Raw genomic sequence first — 18133 nt, forward strand, 5'->3', positions numbered from 1 at the left:
CAAACTGATGGCTCTTGAGGTTCACATCCTTTTGCCAACAAAGACTTTTCATACTGGATCACTTCAATAAATTGACGAAAAACTCGAAATTCTTAATGCTGTTTGTTTTATTGGGTTTTCTTATCTTTTGTTATGGGGTAAATGAAGATTTTAGCTCACATTTATGAGAAAGAGTTCACACTTTTAAGCAGCACTGCATCAGACATACAACCTTGTTTCCACAGGACATGTTTTCACTTCTTCTCAGTCCATCTTAAATGAGCTTGGGCCCAGAGAAGGCGGCAGCGTTTCTGGACCCCGTTTATATAAGGTTTCTTCTTTACGTGGTAGATGCAGTGACAAACTAATTTCACAGACAAAGGTTTTCAGAAGTGTTCTTGAGCCCCTGCAGTGATTTCCACTATATAATTGTGTCTGTTTTTAATGCATTGCCACCTGAGGGCCCAAAGATCATGACCATCCAGTATTGTTTTTTCTGTTTTTTCTGATTTCTCCAGATTCTCTTAAACTTTTAATGATATTATGTACTGAAGACGATGAAATCCTCCCAATTCTTTGCCATTTTCCATTGAAAAACATTATTTTTTGCACTATTTGATGGTGCAGTCTTTCACAGAGTGGTGAACCCCTCCCCATCTTTACTTCTGAAAGACTCTCTGAGATGCTCTTCTAATACCCAGCTGTGCTACTGACCTATTGTCAATTAATCTAATTATTTGTGAGATGTTTCACCAGGTTTTTTTTTATTATTATTTTTAACATTACACAACTTTACCACTCTTTGTTTTTGTCCCTGTCCCAGCTTTTTTGAAATGTGCTGCCAGCATCAAATTAAAAAAGGACATGTATTTTTCAAAAAACAATAAAAATTCAGTTTGAACATTTAATATGCTATTTTCAGTTACGTACAGGGTTTAAATGGTTTGCACATCATTGCATTCGGTTCTTATTTACATTTTGAACAGCGTCCCAACGTTTTTTTGGAAACTGGGTTGTATAGGTATGATCCATATATTACACATTTATGACACTTACACATATACATATAACGTATATGTACATACATTCTGAAATATCTGCCTGACTCTTAAAGATATCTGCACGTATATGGCTGTATAGCAGTTCTGCAGTTGGGACGATGACCTAAGAAAAGTCAGTGGGACTTTTATTTTGAAAATGTCCCGCAATTTCATAATCCCTGTCATCTGAGCAGCAGCACGGCAGTAAAGCGTAGCTGGGAATGAGGGGCAGCGCTCGGAGGGGCTCTGCGCCTTCAGGCTGCTCGTGGTGGAGGTGATGATGAGGTCAGCTGTGCTCGGCGCGGTCCTGCTGGCAGCGGCCACGTCCTATTACATCTACCTGCCGCTGCCCAGCGCTGTGGCCGAGCCGTGGAAGCTCATGCTGCTGGACGCGGTGTTCAGGGCGATGATGCATGTGGTGAGTCAGAGCGAGTACCGAGGGTCATGTTGGGGAGTTTGGGCTCATTTTCACTGTTTCTGTGGCAGGAGGCAGATGAGAGTCATACACGAGTAAGAGTATATATGGAAAATGTTTTGTTTATTTACTGTTAAAATACATTTCTTAAACAGATATGTTTGTTCAGACGGAGCCCCCTGATGACATCTTGTTTAAATAAAAATAATGCGTGGCCACGCCGTATTTCACGTGGGAACGAGATCCTAATGCATGGTCGACTTCGTGAGATCTTCATGTGTGGTCACGACTTACTCAGACGTGGGGACAAGATAGTGAAGTCATGGCCACGACTTAGTGGACTTGGGAATGAGATCAGGCGGAGCTCAAAGCTTAATTATCTTGTTCCCATGCCTTACTAAGTTGTGGCCATAACTTCATTTGTTCACATATGTTTGTTGATAACGCTGATGACGTTCTGTATACATAAAAATATTATTCACCATGCCGTATTAACGTGTGGGAACGAGATCTTAGTAAGGAAACTTAGTCATGGGAACGAGATAATTAAGTCATGGCCATGACTTAATAAAGTGTCAGAACTAGATCTTAATGCATGTTCACAACTTAATAAGGCATGGGAATGAGATAAATAAGTGGTGGCCACGATGTCGTAAGTCATGGGAATGAGATTGTTAAGTCGTGGTCACAAAGTAATAAGTTGTGGGCCATGATGTAATAAGGCATGGGAATGAGATCTTAATGCATGGCCACCACTTAATAATGTTTGGGAACGAGATGAAGTCAAGGCCACGACTGAGTAAGTAGTGGGAACGAGATAATTATGCCACGGTCACAACTTAGTAGGGCATGGGAACAAGATCAAGCATTATTAAGCTGTGCTCAATGCTTAATTATCTCATTCTAGCACCTTAGACAGGAAAATCCCAAATCCATAGGTCTGAAATCCGATGGCTGTGTATGCACATATACCATAAACAATTAGGCATATATTTCAATATATGTTGTGTATATATATTTATTAATCAAATACTGGAAATATATGCATAATCTATGGTTTATACATACATGCCAACATCATTTTAATCACAGTTTTATTTATTATTACATTATTTAAATGTGCAGGGGGACAATATTTTCATTACTTAATGTTTTAAGAGTTTATTATTTCAGCTTTTAGAGTTTAGTTATGAAGCTGTTATGTTCATTGTAAAGCTTGCATATATGAGTAATATATGTTGTCTGTGTGTGAATGAACCTTTCTATCATATAGTGTTAAATATATGTGTTGCGTGTATATGATTATATACGTTAATTGGCCTAAATACTATACAGCCCATGTTTGGAAAATTGCCAATTTCAAATAAATTGGCATATACAGTTTATCACGGATGTGTTCATGTGTGACAAACTGGAAATGAGACGCATCCTTATGCGCTGTTATATCATATATATCAGATATCATATATTCAGAATCCAGAATTTCATACAGGAAAATGCTTTGAATTGAGTAAAATGTGTTACATCAAATCAGCTGCTGTTAAGTTTCCTTCCTTCGGTAGTAATTGTGGTGGTAACATTTTATTCAGTGTCAGTATTTAACATTATGATTTATCACATATGATAAATATCACATCGTAACCATATAATATTATATTCATTTAGTTATTGTAGTTTTTATAACATTTATGAGGATAGTAGCCCTGTTGGTTACCGAGTCCTTTATCAGTTCAGGTCACCAACGCTGGAATCCTATTTTGTTTAGTTTTTTTAGGGTTGGAGATTTTTTTTCAGCCTAAGTTTTATATAAACAACAGCTCCAGTTACATCTGTGAAGAATTAAACATACATATTTATATCAACACTGTTCAATTGACAGGGAAATACATATGTCCACTCCTTAACAAAGTAAAATATAATTAAGATTGAGATCAATTTAAATAATAATGATAATAATAATAATAAATCAGATCAGTATATGAAGTTGTACCTAAAGCCATATAGGCTATGCTACTCAGTGCAGGGCTTTAATATTAACAGAAGGAATGTCTTTTTTGTTCTGCTGTGTTTGTAATATGGAATTGTAAAAAAATTCCAGATCATTGCCAGAAATTCCTAAAACTAGGAACCGGTGCTGCAACTCGGGCTTTTGCGCAATTGGAATTGTGTTTCTAGGACAGCAGACATTCCCTCAGAGAGGAAACTGCAGTGAGGAGCGAAATGCTCTGCACTTCATGAACGACTGGGCCGTTTTACACCCCACTTATCACGTTTACCTGTTTGTTTTTCACTTTAATGTGTCAAGGTGTGTGTGTGTGTGTGTGTGTGTGTGTGGTGTGTGTGTGTATATATATATATATATATATATATATATATATATATATATATGTATGTATGTATATGTATATGAATATGTCATGCATGAATGTGTATGTATATGAATACTACAATATCTAACATAATAACATGATATGGTCGATATATATATATATATATATATATATATATGTACAACCTTGTATCTCTAAAATACTAACTTTACAGTTACATGTCAGTGAAACCAGAATTTTTTCCAGGTCATACAACGTAAACGTATTCCGACAGCAGTGATATATAAGTATGATATGTTATATTTTATATTATCATATATATATATATATATATATTTTTTTTTTTTTTTTTTTTTAATCTTCTCAGTGGGGTTAAAACAAAACTGTCTTTAAATAAATCTTCCTTCTTGTATCGATATCTCAGAGGAAGAAAGACCAGCTCGGAGACGTGCAGTTAGTGGGAATATGTTTCTGAACAGTGAGTAAATTGCGTCAGTGCTGTCACGGTCAGTGGTGTCCGCCGCTGTCCTGATGTGGTTCAGTGAAGGCGGCTGAGTTGTGCGCTCTCTGTGAGTGTAGTACAGCTGTGGTCTGTGTGTAGAGGTTTAATTTATGGAGTCTGATGTTGGAAACGTGAAGCATGATGTAACACAGCTGTGCTGCAGATGGCCTGGATCTGCCGTGATGCTGTGCCATCTTCCTTTTTTTTTACTCATCATAAGTGTCTGTGAGTTTGCCATGTCCAGTTTAGTGTCATTTGTGTGTGCAGAGCTCCACCCGGCGCTCTAAAACATTTCATTTTTAAAATAAACCAGATCCGTTTGTCACATTCAACCCTCACACAATACGTCTCTCGCAGTCTCCGCTGTCACTTTGACACACTTCATTTTCTTAATGTTGCTTAACATTAGAAACGGGCCTGTTGCTCTCCAGAACAAGCAGCAGAAACAGAGCGTTCCCTGCATGAAGTTCAGCACAAAGGAAAAGAAAAATCTCAGTATGTAGAGCATGAAAGACAGCCTGCCACTGCAGCGACTTCACAGATGCTGCCGTGATATTTTTACATGAAACAATAACTTTTATTCTTGTTTTTTTAGTTTAAACTGTAAAAACATAAAAACATTGTCTACTCTATGTTAAAGTCATCTAAAATCTATAAAAAAATAGTTATTTATTAAATTATACAATATATATTTAATATAGTTATTTATTATAGAACTTTACATAACACATACTTTATTTAAATAATACATCTTTTTTTACCAGTACTTTCAGAAGAATATCAAATGTCTTTATAAAAATATATCAATTATAAAGTACACTCTTAAAAATATGGTTCTCCAAGGGTTCTTCAGTAAAGACAGTGATTTTATGTAGAACCGTGACCACTCATAAAATATGCCAACGGTTTTTTGCTGGGTGATATTGATGGAGAATGTGCTGTATATGGTTTTATATAGAACCTTTTGGAAAGGGTTCTATATAGCACCAAATAGGGAATCGATATGGAGCTTGTAGCAATAGAAGAAACCTTTTTAGTGCTATATAGAGCAGTTTTCAAATGGGTTCTATATGAAACCATATATAACACTTTGTCCATCAATCTGAGGAGCCATACCTCCATGCAAAGAGCCATTTAAGCATGAAATGGTTCTATATAGAACTCATGGTTCTATATAGAAGCATTGGCTTTACTGAAGAACCCTTTTTGAACCATCTTTTTAAGTGTGTAGGATATAGAATGTTTATAATTATGTTGTTATATGTATGTTATAATTATAATGCTGGGTCGGGGATGAGCTCTTGCCTCAAGTGGAGGAGTTCAAGTATCTCGGGGTCTTGTTCACGAGTGATGGTACAAGGGAGCGGGAGATTGACAGGCGGATTGGTGCTGGGTCAGCAGTGATGCGGGCTCTTTACCGGTCTGTTGTGGTAAAGAAAGAGCTGAGCCATAAGGCAAGGCTCTCGATTTACTGGTCGATCTACGTTCCCACCCTCACCTATGGTCATGAGCTTTGGGTAATGACCGAAAGAACAAGATCGCGAATCAAGCGGCCGAAATGAGTTTCCTCCGCAGGGTGGCTGGACTCTCCCTTAGAGATAGGGTGAGAAGTTCAGTCATCCGGGAGGGACTCGGAGCAGAGCCGCTGCTTCTTCACGTCGAGAGGAGCCAGCTGAGGTGGTTCGGGCATCTGGTTAGGATGCCTCCTGGACGCCTCCCTCGGGAGGTGTCATAGGCGAGTCCACCGGGGAGGAGACCCCGGGGAAGACCCAGGACACGCTGGCGTGACTATATCACCCAGCTGGGCTGGAAGCGCCTCGGAATCCCCCTTGGAGAGCTGGTGGAAGTGGCTGGGGAAAGGGAGGTCTGGGCTTCATTGCTTAGGATGCTGCCCCCGCGACCCGAACCCCGGAGAAGCGGAAGATGATGGATGGATGGATGGATGGATGGATATACAATGCATATTTTAAATGGTATAGATATCTCAAAAGAAGGACAGGTTCTCGGTTAGTGGCAGTGGAAGACAGTCTTTCAAACTTTACCGATATTGTTCAGGGTAACCGAGTATGTTTTGTATTTGAATTACTATCAACATTTCTCTGCTTTCGGAATAAAACCTCGTATCTTCGTTTTTGCCGTTTTTCAGATTTTTGCAGGATTTGAAAATGCATGTTGATCCTTACATTGTGCGTAAATTTCATGATGAACGGACCAAAAGAAACGGCGCAAAATGACTTGCAAAAAAGTCTGGTTCCATTGACTTGCATTAACACTGAAGTAGGTTTTTTCCTTCTCCTGTAAAGTTACTATTTTTGTTCTGAAAGCACTGATTTGTATCAAATTTGCCACCACAATAGTAAAGTGACACTGTCACACCCACACCTTTCTTTTTTTGCCTTTCATTTCTGTTTATATTTGGCAATAATTGTGTTGATGTAATATTATCATTGGTGTGGAGATCTTGTGTATGTATCTTGTGAAATGGCCCGATGTGTTTAGCATCTGCTCATTCTTGTCTTGCAGTGTAATTTGGCCCAGGATCTCGGTCTGGCTCACAACACCCGTGTCCTGAACTACATGGTGACACTTGTCGAGGTTCGGGGGCCGCAGTCCAGCGAGTCCGTGCGGGTGACTGATACTTCCTTTGAGGGGGTGCAGGCCCGGGTGTTTGAGTCCACTTTACCCGGCCCGAGACGCCTGAAACGAGGGGTGGTCTATTTCCACGGAGGAGGGTGGGCCCTGGGAAGTGGACGTGAGTGGACGTATTTGTTTTTGCTTAGAATTTTAATTTAGAAATTGGTGACACTTTATTTTGAGTGTCCTTTTTGAGTGAAACAAACACTCAATAGAGTCTCAGTAACATCAAAAACACATGAGAGTTAGGATTAGGATTAGGGCCAGAGTGAGAGTTAGGATTAGGATTAGGGCCAGAGTGAGGGTTAGGATTAGGATTTGGGTTGAGAAAAGGTCATTGTTAGAATGAGGGTGAGGGTTAGGATTAGGTTTTGGGTTGAGGTTAAGGTCATTGATAGAATTAGGGCGAAGGTGACGGTCAGGGTTAGTGTTTTGGGTTATCAACAGAATCAACAGAACATGTACAAGATATTTACATCAGTGTATTTAGATGCTTCACTACTGCTACTTCAGTGACATGCTGTTGATGTGTTACTGATAATCTGTTTAGAGTTTATTAATCATATTAATCATAAAGAACACAGTTGAGTGCATCATGAAATTCACCATCACTTGATTATACTGGGCTGTTTTATATATATATATATATATATATATATATATATATATATATACACACACACACATACAGATTCGTTGTCGTTTCTCCAGGGTAATGAAAGATGTGAGGGAAAGTTCAGGGGTGTTTACAGCTCATGTGTACCGCAGCACTCGGCATACTTGGCTGTTCACAAACTCCCTCAAGCGGCCAGACTTGAAAATGTCACAGAAATGCTCCTCGAGTCATTAGAGAGCGCAGCAGTAGGTGTGGGTAAATATACAAGCCCTAGAAGCCCTAAACAATGGTAGAAATTCCAAGGCAGAGTTTCATGACTGTGCATGACTTTGTTTTTCATAATAAATCAAACAAACTTATGTACTTCTGTGCTTAAATGTGGCTTAGAGTTTTAGAAAGCATTCTGGGGCCCGCGTTAGAGTTAGTTTATGAACGCTTAGTAATTAGGTCCTAAAAACATTAAGAAACAGTTGTCACACCAGTAAAAAGTGCAACAGTGACCTGTTTCTTGCCAAATCATGAGCCCACTGTTAAACCTCTCTGGTTGTTTATGTCACTTTGTCTTCAGTCAGCATTGAACTACTTAATCAGATATTCATGTCCATATATGACAGATCAATTTAGTCTTTGTTATATATTATGGCTGTTTATTAATTATCATCATGTGTATAGAACATAATTAAAAACGTTAATAAATTCATTTTAAACCATTTAAAACCTTCATGAGGGTAGTCTTAATTTTACGCCATATACTCACCTCCAGTATTTGTAAACTCGTTAATTTTTTGTTGCACTCCGTGCTTCCCCCCACCTTCATTCCACCCAGGAATGCGATCCTATGACCTCTTGTGCAGGAGGATGGCTGAGGATTTGGATGCAGTCATTATATCTGTGGAGTAAGTATTACTTTAAGTTAAATGGGAGCTTCTTTAACCCCTTAAAAGCCGGGATCTGCTGGTGGGTCCAGACTTTTACTCCTGAATCCTGTAACTTAAGAATGACTCATCCAGTTTGCACTGTTTTCTATGTAGTTATTGAAGTCTTGGGATATAATAAGCATGTAAATGTGAATAACTGAAGAGACTCAAATGTAAAAATAAAAGATTTTTATGTGATTAATTTTAGCAAACCTGACTTTCCACCACTGATACCTTTCATATTGTTGGCGTTGACCTTTTGAAATCACTAAAATCTGCCACCAGAGTAACAGCCTGCATGCCCGTCCTCATCTGCTGTAGTGAACTCTATCAGCATCTATCATGTGGAATTGGAGCTGCATGTGACTATGTTTCCTATCAGTAGCCACGTTTACATGCAGCCTGATAATAATCTGACTAACAGCTTAATCAGAATAGAATACATTCATTTAAACATCGCAAGAATAATAGACTAGTTCAATTAAGGGCAATCAATCAAATCCAATCAAACAAGGTGGGTAGTCCTGTAAATAATCCGTTAAATAGAAGAATAATATCTGTGTAAATGCCTGTATCCGATTACATTCCCTATCAGAAAGTTTAAGTCCGTTCTGCATGCGCGTCGTGAAAGTTTATAACGTTCAACATGGCGAAGCAGAAACTGGTCTGCAGAGGAGACGAAGTTTATGCTCTGATATTTAAAAGACGGCGGTGGGACGGACGTCCAGCTTATGTGTCTCAGAACACGACGTCTTCCTCTCGGCCTTCTTTAATAAGGACATGTGAAGGACGTTTTCCTGAGTCATCATTTTAAAGTAATTAAAAACACAAGCACTGCTCACTGCTGCTCATCTCACTCTGACTGGACTTGCATGATGCTGGTTGTCATGGTAACATCTACACTAAGCTCTTCTCTACGCATGCACATCGGCACGGTGGCGTGGTGGGTAGCGCTGTCGCCTCACAGCAAGGAGGGCCTGGGTTCGATTCCCCGGCTGGGCGACCGGGGTCCTCTCTGTGTGGAGTTTGCATGTTCTCCCCGTGTCTGCGTGGGTTTCCTCCGGGTTCTCCGGTTTCCTCCCACAGTCCAAAAGACATGCAGTTAGGCCATTTGTGTAAAATGATCAAATTGTAAGTCGCTCTGGATAAGAGCGTCAGCCAAATGCTGGTAATGTAATGTAATTTTGGATCGGATTACTTGTAGTGAGCATGTAAACAGAGATTTTCCATCAGATTGTAGAGTAGAGTGAGTATAAACACCTCAGTCTTCATCTATATTCAGAATGGATTAAATCTTTTTGCCAAAAATCTTTGCATGTAAACACAACCAGTGAGTAAAAGAAGCAGCGCTGCCTTTGTTACTGGATGCGGTGTGATGGTTTCTCAGCAGGCATGCGAACACGTTCAGAACAAAACTCAGATCGCTATGTATTAATAATTGGTTTAATTAAAGTAACAATATAAGCTGATGCACTCCTATTCGCATGTGTGACACAAAATAACAGTCTACAAATGATCAACTTTGTTAGATCACATACTGTACTGAAGTAAATAAATACAACAGCACTGATAAATCATGTATTATTGTTATTAATAAAATAAATACAATTTATTTTATTAGAGGGCCAGAGGTTTTTTGGTCACTTTATAATTCAGTACTGTTTCAACTTCAGGATTTCTCTAAAATGCAGGAAATATTAATACAGAAGACTTTGCTCTGTAATCTTATGTGCGTATGCTGAAGAGTGGTGACTCCTGCATTTCCAGTTACAGACTTGCCCCTGAAGTTCATTTCCCGGAGCCGTATAATGATGCTCTGCGGGCCTGCAGGCACATCCTGACAGCGGAGGTGCTGGCGCTGTTCTCTGTGGACCCGGAGAGGGTGGCTGTGTCGGGTGACAGCGCCGGAGGGAACCTGGCTGCTGCTGTGGCTCAACAGGTACTGAGATCAGATCAGTAAGAAAGCCCTGCAGCTGTTCACCCTCAGGGAGCGTAAGGCGAAACCATGCTTATATATATATATATACACAGTACTGTGAAAAATCTTAGGCAGCCAAAAAATCTATTTGTCTCATCGTTAAAGGGGAACTCCACCAATTTATCAAACTGTCTGCATAATTAGATGGTTGAGATGTATACAAAGTCAGGGTGGTTTGGTGTGAAACTGAAGAAACTCAGAATTGTTCACAGTGGTGGTGATAGGAACCAGGCATCCACCTCTAAAAGCTCCCTCACAGAAAGTCATTATATGGTTACAGATATGCTGCCTGACAAGTTTTTGAGTCTAAAATATATTTTTTTTAAAGACACTCAAGGTAGAGATACTTGTAGGGTGATACAAGGCAAAATATTCCCAAAGAAAACTTTGTTTCAGATCTTCCACTATTTTACCATCATCAACATTACATAGAAGACTTCACTGTTATATTTGTGTTGTAGGCATGGCGACCCCTGGTACCTCTCACCACCACTGTAAACAAAATCTTAATCTCCTTACAAAAGTTTCCCTACAATGATCTACTTCACATAAAACCACTCAGAATAGCCTTGTTCACATCTCAATGATCTATGTAGAAATTTTTAAAAGTTGGTGGAATTCCCCTTAAGTGAACAGTGAAAACACTATATAGCTTAATGGTTAAGCTAACACACACCTATAAAATCATGATTATTGTGTTGTTTGTTTATATGTATTTATTATAATTATTCTAATGTTTTTAATCAAATCAAAACTCACTGGCCGGATGTCGTCACACATCATTTTTTTAGATGCCTAGTGGGCAGATTTACTAATATTCTGCAGTGTCACAAACTCTATATTGGCATTAAAAAGTGTCACGGTAGCTAAACAGATGCAACCGTACTTTATAATAAATTGAATGGTGGTCGCTGCTCTTTAGCGCTTGAGCCTGACTGCCTATGCGTTTCTAGGAGTTTCCATCTCAATGCGCAAAAAACTATAAGGCCCTTATTATAATGAAGCTTCCATTCACCAGGACTGATAGTAAATACTGACTGTGCGCAATTTAATTTCTTTGATGCTGATGTGACTGCAATTGTTTATACGCTGACAGAAAAGGGAGATTTTTTAAAACATTTATTTATTTTCAACAGAAAAAAGACTTGCAAACAGTAGGGCTGCTCGATTATAGCAAAAATCATATTATTTATTATCAATATTGTGCTGTAGAGTCTGGCTGTAGACAGGCACTCTCAGACAGACGCACTCTCAGCCCCAGTGACGTCATGTGCACATGCACTCTGCCATAATGCCAGAAGCAGCTAAACAGCACGTTAACTTTTGGCTGCTGCTGCTTGGTGATATCATCACTTAAAACGGCTAGAGAGTTACATTCAATGCACCTCCCTGTTGAAAAAAGTCTTAGAACTTAGTAAAAGTGAATGTCGGTTCCTGGTAGTTTTCGCTAATGGTGTTTTCCTCGCAGTGTAAAGGATTCAAATCAGGTGTTTTGGACTGATTCCAGATACGTTTGTTTGTTTCCTAATGGTCTCTAATGGCAACCATTAAGCCAATTCCCGTTAGGAAACAAAACCATCCGTTTTTTTCCTAATAGTTCTAATCGTCTTCAGCATGGCTTTCATGAGTTTCAGCTGTAGCCTGTTTGTTTTTTCCTGCGAGTACGCCCGACATTCATGTCTTGTCGTCGTGGTCCATTTTATTTTGAAAATTTACGTATGAAATTACCTTAATTTCAGTGTGACAGTGTTAATATGTGTTCAGTGTATCTCTTGTTGCCCAGCAGTGCTGTCATGACAGAGCAGCGGTGATGTCATTAATAGGCCGGCTGTGCATGTCAGGCTGCAGAGTCCATGTCTGCAGCTAGACCCTTCTCCACTTTTGAGATAAGGATTGCTTAACACGACTCCTCACTGACTTTGGAAACTTTGTGCATTTATTAAACTTTTTTAACCTTTTTAACGGGTGATAATCAAATATGAAGTAATTAAACTAATTGGTCGTAGTGCCTTGATATGCAGACCCCACCGTGTAATAAACCATGCGCAGGCCTTATTGTTGTTCGTTGGATTTCTTTAAAAAATGTTTCCAAACAGCTGAATTGATTTTACGTTGCTTTTTGACCACAGACACGCTTTCATCTTGACTCGAGCTGAACTAAACAAGCCACTGCCTGGCTGAGAGTGAAAGAGTTTGGGCTTTTAGGGAGGGGCGAAAGAGCACTGCTGTGTAGGAAAGGGTCGAGCCGGATTTATAACCCAAGACAAATTGGCAAATGCTAATTGAAAATATGCAATATTGTAATATGATATCATTTTTATTGACACAGTGTGATTTGTTTATTGACTCAGCTGGCCTTGGACAACAGCGTCTCTACCAAGTTCAAGGTACAGGCCCTTATCTACCCTGTGCTCCAGGCCCTGGACTTCAACACACCTTCTTACCAGCAGAATGGCAACGTACCCATCCTCTACCGCCCCCTCATGGCCCGCTTTTGGCTCGAGTACCTGAATGGGGACCTGAAGCTTGTTCCTTCCCTGCTGGCTAACAACCACACAGCCGTGAATCAGGGCCAGGAAGCAGTGGTGGCAGCTAAGGCTAAGATGAACTGGACCAACCTCTTAGCACCTGCCTTCCAGAAGCACTATAAGCCGGTGGCTCCTTGTCTTGGCACCCCTGGGCTCCTAGAACAGCTGCCTGGCCTGCTGGACGTTCGGGCAGCTCCTTTGTTGGCCGAGAGAGAGGTTCTAAAGCTGGTCCCGCCAGCCTACATCATGACCTGTGAGCATGACGTACTGCGGGACGACGGCCTCATGTACGCACGCCGCCTGGAGGAGGCCGGAGTGGCCGTCACCAGTGATCATTATGCAGAGGGTTTCCACGGTTGCATGGTCTTTGGCTTCTGGCCTGCACGTTTCACAGTGGGGATGCAGAGTATGAGGAACTACATCCACTGGTTACAGCAGAACCTCTAAGCTCCTGTAGAACCTGCAGGCTCTAGAAGAACCTGTAGTGTACTGTGCAACCTGTGAGTGTCCATAAAACCCACAGGCTCCTTTAGAACCTGTGGGCTCTAGTGGAACCTGTAGGCTCCTGTAGAATCTGCAGGCTCCTGAGGAACCTGTAGGCTCCTGCAGAGCCTTCAGGTTTCTGTAGAACATGAAGGCTCCTGTAGAATCTGCAGGTCACCAGTAAAGCAATGGTTACCAAAACTAGTCCTTGGGACCTGGAGAACCACTGTCCTGTCCAGTGTTTTCCCTGCTCTGATGCGACATTCATGATAACTGGGAATTTGGAAGTGTCATATTTAAAGCTTCCCACTTTATATTTAATTCGATTGTGAGTTACTACTCCTGTCCCAGCCTACAGTTTGCTGGCTAGCTATACCTTGATCCCGCAAATGCAGCTTTCCTAGGATGCCATAGTTTGCAGGACAGCTGGTCCTCTGCTACAGAACTCGCTCGCTTTAGGTAAGCTACAGCACTACTTTGTCGGACAGTCTACCTTCCTGGAGACCCTTTGGGCTGTGCTCAAACTAGGTCAGTTCTCTATGGCTACATTTTACTGGGAAATGGAGGACCTTGCATAGAGTCCGCAACTGTACTAGCCTCATTAACCTTGGCTAAGCTAAGGGTGCTATCAGCCAGCTGGCCGACCCTAGCCCCTTTGTGCTACATGAGCTAGTTCAGTGGCCCAGTGGCTACATTTCACACCATGAGCCCTGGCTGCCGTTATGGCTTTCAGCTATGCAGTACTTGAGTAGCCAAGCCCATCTGACTCAAACACCATGTGAGGTGAGCATGTTTTGTGTCCAGGCAATAGGTTAGCCAGAATATCCGTTTATGGAACAGGGCTAACAGGCTACAGGTTAATACTTCTGCATTATCTTAAGCCTGGCATAAAATGAAGAAATAAAGGCCTCTAGAGGCTCAAATAAAACTGCTAGCATCCTTTTTTGAGGTCGTAGTAATAATTTTCATGAAGTTGAATCGTAATTTTATATACTTGGCAATTTTTTTAATGATTTAAATTAGTCTGGGTGGTTAATAGCATGTTTTTTCTGTGATGTAGTAAATTCAGAATACATGTATTACTGATTTACACAGACTTTAAAGCATATCATATACAAATAGAAACCTGAGAAACTGATAAAAAGCTTAAAACTATCTTGTTCGTATTGTGCTGTACTGAGCGCCACCAACTCAGAGACGTTGGAACTCTTCTGAAGTTCCCACTTACAGAGCGGAAATTACTAGTTAAGTAGTAGTTTAGTGGATTTTTCATACTTTTACAGCTTCCCAGTTCCGTCTTAGTCATGAAGGCATCAGAACACATCCACTTCATCTCAGCAGGGGCTTGCTAACTAGCTAATTAGTTGCAGCAGGTCTGCTGGGAAAAGGAAAAGTGGGCACTCCAGGACTGGTGTTGGTAACCACTGCAGTAGAGCATTTGCGTGACTGCTCCAATGGTCATGCAACAGGTAAAATCTACAAAATATTTTATTAGCTGAGTCTGAAATGCTTGTAATACCTCTTTAGGATACAGCAATGCAACATGACAATGCAAAATCGTGAGCTCCGACAATGCTTAGAGAGTTCTTACTGTAGTTAAACATGCACTGGCAGGACTGGTGCCACTAAAGCTCTACCATAGAACACGTGCCGGACTGCATTCCTGGAGGGCGGCAGCACCGCAGGGTTTAGCGTTTGCCCTGCTTTAAGACTTGAAAGGAATATTCCTGTTTTTCAGCCTGATCTCTGTCTGGTGCATCTGTTTCAATTACCACAGACAATATTTTCAATTTCAATTCCTTACAAAAGAAGCCAAATGAATCTGCGAGTAAATGTAAATTCATGACTAAGCAACACAAAATCGAAACTTCAACCATCATATCAGCAGTGAGACACCCAAGCTGTTATATAGGTGTGTCCAGCTTTCATTTCACATGTAAAAACAGCCCTGATTACTTTCTCTCGCTTATTTGGTATTTATGCACAACAGGAAGGAGCATCCACACCACTACACTGGTCACAACTAGTCACGACCTCAACTAGTCTTGTCTCTGATAGCTACTCATGCAGATTTATAGTAAGCAGAATTTCTGGTCTTTTTTCAGTTCAGGGAAATGTCAGAATTATTATCTGTGCACTGCAGATGGACATGAGGCTGAAAATGACTGGAGTGTCCCAGTAAATTCATCGTATTATTCAGTCACTAATCCTGAGGCTTATTGTTCAGTAACTGCTGTGAATTAACATAATCTGTGTAGTTAGTGACCCATCAGCAGTGGAAAATGGAAATGGAAATGAGTGACTGCTGATGGGTCATTAAGGGTTTAAGGGGTTAACACACCTAAATCATCTCAGCAGCTCACTGTCAGGCCTTGATGAGTTAATCAGGTGAAAAGTGCTGTGGCTCTGGGGAATGCAGTCTGACAGACTGGTACACAGAAAGCTTTAAAATTGTATAACTCTATGAAACACATCATATATAATATATTTTATTGTGGTCTATACTTTATGTATAATCTTTAGTTAAATTTTAATTGTAACTATTCCAGAGATTTTTATGACTCCCAAAATATGAGAATATTTTATACTATATGTGTATGCTGACTTGTACAGGGCTAAAACACTGTTGTTTATTGAGTCTGATATACTTGAAAAACACTGCATAAAGAAGGTTAAAGGGGAATTCTGCAGATTTTTCAACACTTCTGCATAATTCAGTGGTTGAAATGTAAACAAAGTCATTGAGAATGGTTTGATGTGGAGAAATGTACTGATGTATGTCTTTACAATGTTAGTGACAAAAAACCAGACATTATAATGTCCACAACACAAACATAACCATGTTATTTTCTATCCAACAAAAGGTTTTGCACAGGTACTCAAGTAATCGTTTGAGGTGCCAGCAGGAAGATGGGGAAAATATACAGATCACTAGCCACGTTTACATGCAGCCTGTTAATCCATGAATTGTCCAACTAATAGCTCAATTGGAATAGAGTATGTTCATATAAACACCTCATTTGGAATAGTCTAATTGGATTGAAGCCATTCAGGAATACAATTTCTACCCGATTGAACAAGGTGGGTAAGGCCGTAAATAATCTGTTAAATAGAAGAATAATATCTGTGTAAACACCTGTATCCGATTACATTCCCTATCTGAAAGTTTAGTCTGTTCTGCATGTGCGTCGCATCATAGTGCCATTTATAACGTTCAACAAGGCGGAGCAGAAACTGGTCTGCAGAGGAAAGAAAGTTTATGCTCTGATCTTTAAAAATACGGCGGTGGGACGGACGTCCAGTTTATGTGTCTCAGAGCACGACGTCTTCCTCTCGCTCCTTCTTTAATAAGGACATGCGAAGGACGTTTTCCTGAGTCTGACGTAATTTTAAAGCAGTTAAAAACAGAAGCACTGCTCACTGCTGCTCATCTCACTGACTGGACTCATAGATAGATAGATAGATAGATAGATAGATAGATGGATGGATGGATGGATGGATGGATGGATGGATGGATGGATGGATGGATGGATGGATGGATAGATAGATAGATAGATAGATAGATAGATAGATAGATAGATAGATAGATAGATAGATAGATAAGGAAATTTAGCACATGCTCACATGATTTATCATGTGATGCTCGTTGTCTGGGTAACTTCTACACTAAGTGGTTCTCTATGCATGCACGTCATTTTGGATCTGATTTCTTGTAGTGAGCATGTAAACAGAGATGTTCATCAGATTATTGAGTACAGTGAGCATAAACACTTCAGTCTTAGTCTAAATGGAAGCAGAAATGTATTCTTCTGCAGCTCATGCTAAAATTTAGTGCAACACCAGTGCTGTCACCTACAAGTCTGTAAGCTTCATTAATCTCAGCCAAAATCAATTTTTTTCTTTTTGTTGCATTGTTTTTTTTTTCATTCTCCTCGGTCAACCAGATACCAATTTATACTTGAATATTCAAATATACAGAAATTCAAATATCAAGACTGATATCAAGATATCAAGTCAAACTGCACATCCCTAACCCAAAAATGATGAGTGTTTTGTGAGTTTTTTACATGCAAATCACTACATGGACTTGACTTTAAACTCACTCGTGTTGAGCAGATTGTAGATTCTCCACAAGAGGGTGCTATTGACACTCTAGTAACTTTTAGTGCTTCATAAGAGCAGCTTTTTTGCTATGAGTGTCCTATTTATATGTGATGTTATTAAAGATATAGTGGTGGTTTTCTTTGGGTACGGGGTTTCTCCCTGTACCTTTCCACCACGAATGGGTTGTAAAAATACATTTTTGGCCAAAATATGATCTCAGAACTATCAGAAAATGTCTCAGGGATCAGGCAGGGTATTTGTAAGCATTTCATGTAATAATTTTCTGTGAGCGAGCTTTAACAGCCAGACATCTGGTTCCTATCACCACCACTGTGAACGATTCTGACTCATTTTTGTAGAACAAAGCATTTCACACCAAACCACATTGAATAACTTTGTTTACATGATATAACTATGCAGAAATCTTGAAACATTGGTGGAGTTCCCCTTAACATAAGTGGTTCAGTGGTGAAAAACAAACTTAATGCTGTGTAGGACCTGCCAAATGTGTCAGGGGTCAAACAGTACTTGCTAAGATACAAATAATTTAATCATTTTTGTGGGTTTTTTTAAAGAACATGTTTATTGTTAAGAACGAAACAAGAGA

At 39.9% G+C, this 18133-nt stretch overlaps 1 protein-coding gene across 1 annotated transcript; it reads left to right on the plus strand.

Moving 5' to 3' along the window:
* The first annotated feature begins 1232 nt into the window (after positions 1-1232).
* Positions 1233-16747, plus strand: LOC108434972 (neutral cholesterol ester hydrolase 1). Its single transcript, XM_017710453.2, has 5 exons — positions 1233-1437; positions 6790-7018; positions 8343-8412; positions 10201-10372; positions 12763-16747. Exons 1-5 carry the CDS (start codon positions 1297-1299, stop codon positions 13384-13386), a joined length of 1236 nt encoding a protein of 411 aa, XP_017565942.1. The 5' UTR covers positions 1233-1296; the 3' UTR covers positions 13387-16747.
* The last annotated feature ends 1386 nt before the right edge of the window (positions 16748-18133 follow it).

The sequence above is a fragment of the Pygocentrus nattereri genome, chromosome 24 (genome assembly GCF_015220715.1).
Source record: "Pygocentrus nattereri isolate fPygNat1 chromosome 24, fPygNat1.pri, whole genome shotgun sequence".
Classification (NCBI taxonomy): Eukaryota; Metazoa; Chordata; class Actinopteri; order Characiformes; family Serrasalmidae; genus Pygocentrus; species Pygocentrus nattereri.